The 8,152-nt window shown below is 52.1% G+C and overlaps 2 protein-coding genes across 4 annotated transcripts in view; one reads left to right on the top strand and one right to left on the bottom strand.

The window, feature by feature from the left end:
* LOC123070894 (receptor-like protein EIX1) overlaps positions 1 to 8,013 on the top strand; it is an 18,383-nt gene extending 10,370 nt beyond the window's left edge. Inside the window, exon 2 of the mRNA XM_044494294.1 lies at positions 6,130 to 8,013. Coding sequence (XP_044350229.1) covers positions 6,130 to 6,168 — 39 coding nt within the window. The 3' untranslated portion in view covers positions 6,169 to 8,013. The remainder of the gene's footprint in view (positions 1 to 6,129) is intronic.
* Positions 2,182 to 5,707, bottom strand: LOC123070899 (uncharacterized). Of its 3 annotated transcripts, none has more exons than XM_044494323.1 (6): positions 5,451 to 5,707; positions 5,285 to 5,382; positions 5,110 to 5,208; positions 3,834 to 3,879; positions 2,984 to 3,125; positions 2,182 to 2,477 (listed from the first exon to the last, which is right to left on the bottom strand). In XM_044494323.1, the coding sequence occupies exons 3-6, from the start codon at positions 5,190 to 5,192 to the stop codon at positions 2,365 to 2,367; spliced, it is 384 nt and encodes a 127-aa protein (XP_044350258.1). In that variant the 5' UTR covers positions 5,193 to 5,208; positions 5,285 to 5,382; positions 5,451 to 5,707; the 3' UTR covers positions 2,182 to 2,364. The 3 variants fall into 3 exon arrangements, with proteins under 3 accessions (XP_044350258.1, XP_044350249.1, XP_044350240.1); XM_044494314.1 differs by having other exon boundaries at positions 2,187 to 2,477; positions 2,984 to 3,128; positions 5,110 to 5,205; XM_044494305.1 differs by having other exon boundaries at positions 2,188 to 2,477; positions 2,984 to 3,128.
* Positions 8,014 to 8,152: the final 139 nt, after the last annotated feature.

Raw genomic sequence — 8,152 nt, 5'->3', positions numbered from 1 at the left:
CGGCTTTATACCCGGAGCCAGCGACTGGGCACGCACCCACGCTCCCTCCCCCTCGCGCCCGCGATCCGCTCACCACGCTCGTGCCCACGACGCGCTCCGACGCGCCCAGGTCACGACGGGCCACCAGCTGATCACACGCGACCACACCGCGCAGCTCGCCAATGGCCTGCGGTCACACGCACACAAACTGCGCCCATCCGCACGGACACGCCCGTGCTGGACCTACGCGCATGCACGCACTACTCGCCACGGTCCCGACGCGTCCAACTCGCCCGACGCGCGCCCATACCTGCTCCTGGCTCGTTCGACGCCTCGCCGTGGCTTATTGCCTCACATACGCGCCCTAAGCCGCGGCTCAGAGCAGCCCGGCGTCCTCGACGTCGCCGTCGTCCACCAGCAAGGCCCGCTCTGCCGCTGGCCCCTTCTTCCACTGTGGGCACTCGCGTTTGAAGTGCCCACGTTCACCGCACTTGTAGTAGCAGTCGCGCCGGTTCCCGCCGAAGCCCGACGCCTCGCTGCGCGCCCCATCATCGTCGTCCTCTCCGTGCGCACCGCCTCGGCGCCGCTCGCGCGCCCGCCACTGTGCCGCGGTGAGCATGTGCTGCTCACCGTCCGCCCGCTCGCCGCCTGCCTGACCACGCCGTCGCAGCCGCTCGTCAAACGCCTTCAGGCGCCCGAGCGCGTCCTCGAAGAGCAGCGTCGAGAGGTCGCAGAACTGCTCCATCCCGGCGACCGCCGCGTACAGGCGATCCGGGACGCAGTCCAGCAGTTTCTTCACCAGGGCTGCGTCCTCGAGCGTCTCTCCTAGTCTTGCAAAACGCACCACCATGGCCCTGAGCTTGCGGTGAACTCGTCCAGCGTGTCGCCGCTCGCCATGCGCAGGAGCTCGAACTCCCCTCGCAAAGTGCCCAGCCGCGCCGCCCGCACGCGGTCCGCACCGACGAACCGCGCCTTCAGAGCAGCCCACACCTCCGCGGCCGTCTTCTTCGCCGCCACCTGCAGAAGCAGGTCCTCGGCGAGTGCACCGAGCAGGTAGGCACGCGCGGGCTTGTCCTTCTTCGCGATGACGGCCGCTGCCGCGTCCTCCGGCACGACCACCGCTTCCCACAGCCCGGCCGCGTCGAGGTTCGCCTCGACCTTGATGGCCCATGCAGTGTAGTTGTCGCCGGTGAGCAGCGGCACCGCCTGCAGCAGCGATCCGCCCGTACCGCCGCCGTAGGGGACGATCGACATCGCAGGCGCGCCCTGAGCTGAACGTGGCTCTGATGCCAATTGTTGGAACCGCCAGTCCCTCGCCGTGCTCCTCCTCGCTCTCTTAGTCGCCGTCGCTAAAGCTCACTGAGGGAGAAAGGGAAGGAGGAAGATGAACACGATGACACAGTGGTTTTTCCCGGCGCCCGAACGCCAACTCCACGAGCTCGTACTCGCAAAACCCCCCCGCACCATTACAACGATCAGCCGCCGCGGCATTATACCCGGAGCCAACGACTAGGCACGCACCCACGCTCCCTCCCCCTCGCGCCCGCGATCCGCTCGCCACCCTCGTGCCCACGACGCGCTCCGACGCGCCCGGGTCACGACGGGCCACCAGCTGATCGCACGCGGCCACCCCGCGCAGCCACTACCGGACTCGCCACATATGCCGACGGCCCAGGGCCGTCGCCATAGGCCATTTCCCGTCGGCATACATCTATGCCTACGGCTGCCGTCGGCATAGCCCCGTCAGCGTAGTCTTGTCAGACCGTCGGCATAGTTTAGCCGTCGGCATAGTTTAGCCGTCGGCAGTGATTTTCACATGACGGCAACGGACGGTGCCGTCAAAAGCGCTAACGAATCACGGGCCGCCGCGTGGCAGAGGTATGCCTACGGCAAAGCCGTCGGCATAGGTGAAAATCTATGCCGACGGCTTTGCCGTCGGCATATCTCTGCCACGTGGCGGCCTGCGGTGACTCCTGGCAGGAGGGTATGCCTACGGCAAAGCCGTCGGCATAGATTTTCACCTATGTCGACGGCTTTGCTGTAGGCATATCCCTGCCACGTGGCAGGCCCTGGGTAGCCCTGTGCATATCTATGCCGACGGTTTAACCGTAGGCATACTTACGAACCAAAACCAAAAAAAATACTAGCCAAAAAGGCTAGCAATTTCCAATCCAATTATAAGACATGATTCAACAATCATGGATTTGCAAACACAGGCCATAAAATATTTTTGATGCACACAACATTTTCATTCTAAGAATCCACTAAAAAAATACTAGCCAAAAAGGCTAGCAATTTCCAATACAATTATAAGACATGATTCAACAACCATGATTTTGCAAACACAGACCATAAAATATTTTTGATGTACACAACATTTTCATTCTAAGAATCCACTACAGCATCAAAGGAGAAGGCGGAGGGGCAGTGCCGATGGTGCGGGAGACGGGGCAGCGATGACAGAGGTGGCATGCAGTCAGTATAATGAACCAAAGATCCTACACATAAGGATGAATATGTAATATATACAATGCATCTACCAAAGGGAAATCACCAAAATGTTACAAGAAATACTTCTACCGGGAGGCAAACAAAGATTTTCATTGTAAATGATTTGATGTTCGCACTGCATAGCTGATACAATAGGATTTCTTCACATTATTCAATTACTGGGAAGGATCAATTACACATATGGATGAACTACTAGTACAGGAGTAGCTTGCTGCCAACACTACTAGCTAGCTGCCAACACTACTAGCTAGCTAGATTAAACACCAACAGCTAACAAAACCTAGCTGCAGTAACCAACAACCACAAATGAGGTAGTACAAGAGCAGAATTTAACAAGTGTGCTACTCTGAATCATCATCACTGTAAATAGGAATGATCTTTCTCATGGCACAAGCACGACAAGCACAAACAAAATCACCCATGCGCATGAAACAGAGCAAGGTACTGCTATAGCAGCACAAGAGAGGGAGCTAGAGGTAGGAGATTGACTCACTGGAGAGGAGGTTGTAGTCGATGCCGAACACGACCGCGGCCGCAGTCGCGCGGTAGAGGAGGTTGTAGCCGAGTTGGACCATGTGCGGGGTGTCGTCGTGGCGGTGGATGCCCTGGTTGTCGTCATCATCCACGGAGGATGCCTGCTGCTCCGAATCAAACGAACAAGTTAGAGCTAGTGTTGTTGAGCTAGTACAGAAATTAAACAAGCTGGTATAGGAGACACAGGCGTGCTGGTGCTAGTATCTACAGAAATCAATCGAGCTAGCTATGCGTGTGCGTGAGCTAGCTTAGTACGTACAGTACATGGTTGTGCTCCAAAACAAACAGAGAATGCTAGCCTCAACAGAATCAATCACAAGGTTGTTTTTTTTTTGTTACTAGCACTGCTAGTTGTATGTGTTGATCCATCCGGACCTAACTAATGTTGTTGTATCTCTAGACCAAGTGCAGCAACACAAGAAGAAGAACTAAAACTGTAGAGCACATATATACATATGACGAACTACAGAACTAGCACTACATTTTGCACAGGACAGAATTAATCATGAATGGTTCTGTCACAGTTGATGCATTTGTTGCATAAAAAAAATTCATCCAAACTACATACGCTGACATGAGCCGGTGTAATTCACACGTAATGGTGGCTTAATATGTTTTCTACCACATGTCATGTTTACTTACTACCATCTAAGAATGGATCAGGTATGAATTAGGGCATGGATATCGAGAGCAGCAAGATGGTAGTAATGGAACAAAAAGTTTTGGCCTAAAAAAATTTGTTTGTCAAGGAACAAGATAGACAAAAAAATTGGGTTTGAGAAGGTGAGTATCTCAGGGGCTGGGCTTACACATGGGTTGAGAAGGAGGTTGATCTGCTGCCACCCACACATGCATCTATCAATAAAAAAAAGAACGTTTAGGTTCTCAAAGACCTTCCTGGATCCGGCAGCAGCACGAACAGAGCAAACAGAGAGGCGTGAGGAAACCGAATCAAATCAAATCAAACATCAAAGGCAGAGACAACAACCATTTATTTTGTAGCATCTTGAGATAACTTGAGAAATCCAACCAGACCAATTCATAAGCTAAATTCTACTACATTTTTGGGGTAGCAAGCAAAATATACTTAAAAGCAGAGTCAATTCAAACCGGAGATGGACTCTAGTTCATCAATGGATGAGTGGCATTAACTGTTTGAACATCACACCGTCACAGCAACAAAAGCAGTACCAAGACAAGTGCATCAGGTGTTCCATTTAGCACAAACACAAACTTCAGTGCTATAAAAAAATACGTACAGGGCTAGTTCACTAGTCATGCAAATTTACAATATATGCAAACAAGTTTCAATCGATCGATATTATGCAAGATACGCCTAGCCTGGTTGCAGCAACCAACAAGGGCAATCCAAACTGAGAGCTAGCTAGCTAGGAGCAGTGGCGGAGCGTGACCAAATCTCAAGAGGGGGCCGACTTTATATAAGAACACACAATATGCATTAAAAACTCCGCTAAGTTGTACGTAGAACATATGCAAGGAGCCAAGGACAATTAGACGACCATATCATCATAAATAACACAATACAGCAGGTTCACACATACCTGAGCATTGTGGATAGGTAAATTTTGGTGTTCCAAAAGAACAGACCACACCAAATGACCAAAAGACAACTAAACATAACCAACTAGCACTACTGCCAACTAGAGATATGCTCTTCTATTCTTCCTACTTTTGAAATCAGCAATCATATCTTCACAAGCAATTTTTGATGCAAATCTCCACTTGCATCTTCCGTCATATCTAATAAGTCGACTAGGTAGACATCAAAGTTTCCAGAACATCTCAACTCGTCACAATGACATATAAATTAACACAAGCAGACAAGCAGTGACTAGCAGCAGTGGTGACAAGAACATCTAAAATCTGCACCTAGCAATCTGCATCTAAAATCTGCACCAAGCCTAGGAGGACCCAGCAGTGGAGTGTGACAGCAGTAGCACCCGTTCAAAATTCAGTCAAGCATGTGTATAAGTAAAAAATGCAGAGCTGAGCAGAGCAGCAGCAAATTGAGAGCAAGCCTAGGAAATCGAGGAGGACAAGGGAGTCATGGAGGGGAAGGAAAACCTCTCGCTTGAGGTTGGGTGTCGTTCCGAGAGAGAGGATGCACGCCGGGGAAGCAGGACTCCTCCTCTCCCTCGTCCCTGCATCGAGTTGCTGCTACTGCTGCGTGTGGGTGAGGAAGGTAGGCACATCAGGGAAGGGTAGGGGAACAGATCGAATAGGAGAGGGAGGGGCTGACCTTGATGGCGTCGGAGAAGGGCTGGAGCGGCGTCGTCCATGGCCTTCCCTTTGCTGTTCCAGCGCAAGCGAAACGACGGCGACATTGGCGTGCTCGATCTGGGAGGGAGAGGATACAGGTGAGTAAGAGAGGGTGGGTTGCGAGGGATCTCGACGGAGAGATGTACCTGAGCCGCCGGAGCCACGCCGGCGATGCGGTGGCCGAAACCCTAGCTTAGGGGACGGTCGCGGGTGACCGGTAGAGGACGCGAGCGACGAATCTGCTCGGAAGGGAAGACGGAGCGGACGGAGGCGATCATGCGAGTGTGCTTGGCGTCGTCGGCAGCAGCCGGAATCGCCGGAAGCTGCCGGAATCACCGGCGTGGGTGGCGGCAGCGAAGAAGGGTCGCGGGGAGAGAGAGAGGTCGAGGTGGGGAGTGGTGCGGCTCTGTTGGGTCTTGGGTGGGCTCTCTCTCGCTTCTTTTCCTTTTTTAAAAAATTTTGGTGGGTGGGAGGGAAGCGGGCTGAGTGGCGCGGGAAGGCCCAAAATTTCATTTGATTTTGTATCGTGTGTGTGTGCGTTTTCTTTTTCTTCTTTTCTTTTTGGAGGTGCAGAGGAGCGTGGGGCCAGCCATCCACGTCACCGATCCGCGTGACCGGGTGGTCACCCAATAGGAAGTCTTCATTTTTGTGTGCTTCTTTACGTATTTGTTTTGCTAGATTTATTAGAGTTTTTTATGAAATCTTTTCAAACTTTTTCCACACCCTCTACGAATCACAAACCAATATTCTGCCAAATTTCATGTTTTTTCCAAAAAAATTGATTTTTTTAGAATTAAAAAATTGATAAACTCATTTTGCCTACAGTCTCTCCGGCGGCGGTTTGTCTGCATCAGGCTCGGGTGAGGCATCTTCCTTCATGGCTGATACAGGTACGGGTCTCGACTGGTTGGGGCACCCGTTGTTCCGATCTGGTGGCTCTGCCCACTGCTCATGGGGGCGGGCCGGAGGTGCTGGCCTGCAGGGGATCTTGGCGGAGGGCGGCAGGGGTGCCCCCGTCTGCGCCGACGTTGTCCCGTGCGTCGCGCAGCTACAGGCCCCACCACCGGGGGAGAATGTGTAGGTATCGTCCAACCAAAGGAGGAGCAGGCCCCACCACCGGGGGGGCGAATGTATGTCGGAGGCATGCCGGATCTAGCCGTTAAAATCCACGGCAAACCATACGATGCCGGAAATCCTTGGGACCTGGCACGGTGTCGTCATATGGCCCTTGTAGGGTGTGGTGAAAGTTTTAGCGCATTTCGCAGAAACCTAACCTGAGGTCGCTTGTAAACTGCACCATCTCAGAGAGAACGTGCCCGGTTGGAAGCCCGTTGCTCTATTGACCTCAAAACTTCTCGTGCTCTCAAAGGGGGCCATTGCATGACACGTGACAGTACATGGCATTTTTCGGGCCCACTTGCAATATTTGAGACATTTACTGCATCTGTAGGGTTTCAATGCGGGAAATTGCCGATCTGCACGGCGGCCACCTGAAATGATGTCCAGAAGTGGTTCATCAAATCATATATGATGTCTTTGCGGTATGTGTAGGACTAGTGCAACCCAAGGAGGGGCATGCCCCACCACCGGGACGCAAATGTACATCGACGGCGTGCCGGATCCAAAAAATCAAACAAAAATCATACGATGCTGAAAATCCTCGGGACCTGGCACGGTGTCGTCATATGGCCCTTGTGGAGTGTGGTGAAAGTTTGAGCCTGTTTCGCAGAAGCCTGTCCGGAGGTCGCTTGTAAACTGCTCCATCTCCGAGGTAGTATCTGGCTATCGAGAGAGAACGTGTTTAGTTTGTGAAGGAGGTGTGATGCCAGTTGCTTCGTTGACCTTGAAACTTCCCGTGCTCTCAAAGGGGGCCATTGCATGACACGTGCCAGGACATGGCATTTTTCTGGGCCACCTGCAATATTTGAGATATTTATTGCATCCGTAGGGTTTCAATGCGAGAAATTGCAGATCTGCTTGGCGACCACCTGAAATGATGTCCAGAAGTGGTTTGTTAAATCACATATGATGTCTTTGCGGTATGTGTAGGCCTAGTGCAACCAAAGGAGGGGGAGGCCCCACCACCGCAGGGTGAATGTAACTCGGGGCATGCCAGATCTAGCCGTTAAAATCCATGGGAAATCATACGATGCCAAAAATCCTCGGGACCTGGCATGGTGTAGTCATATGGCCCTTGTAGGGTGTGGTAAAAGTTTGAGCATGTTTCGTAGAAGCCTCACAGGAGGCCACTTGTAAACTACACCATCTCCAAGGTAGTATCTGATTATCGAGAGAGAACGTGTCCGGTTTTGTGAAGGAAGTGTGTTGCCCGTTGCTCCGTTGGCTATTTCAACACTTAATCACACTTGTATACATATATTAAGACACAATGCAAGTTTTGGTGGCATTGCTACCCCCGAAGGCCCCCGACTGGGCCCAACCCACCACCGGATCCCCCTCGTGTCGACCTGACGCGACCGTTTCCTCCCTCCAAGTGCCGGCGGCAGCGCCTTCCGTGAAGGGGGTCACATTTCCGGAGCCACATGACAGGTGTTTGCACCTGACACCACACTTCCAGACATGTAAGAGGACCCAATGCAAGATTTGGTGGCATAACTAGCCCCCGAAGGCCCCTGGCCACACTCGTAGACACGCGAAGAACAATCTGTAGTGGTTTTTTTTCACATACTCTTGCATCTTTAAAAAATATAAGAAATTGCAATGCCTATTATATCACATGTGTCTGCACTGTGTAAAAATTTCATGAATTTATCACGCTCCGAGTGTTCAGAAATATTCATGCAACGCCAAAACCGTCGAGGGATTACTTCGATTTCATTGTCGTCCG

The sequence above is a fragment of the Triticum aestivum genome, chromosome 1A (genome assembly GCF_018294505.1).
Source record: "Triticum aestivum cultivar Chinese Spring chromosome 1A, IWGSC CS RefSeq v2.1, whole genome shotgun sequence".
Lineage (NCBI taxonomy): Eukaryota > Viridiplantae > Streptophyta > Magnoliopsida > Poales > Poaceae > Triticum > Triticum aestivum.
The sequence above is the reverse complement of the archived record's forward strand: the minus strand, read 5'-3'. Positions and strand labels throughout refer to the sequence as shown.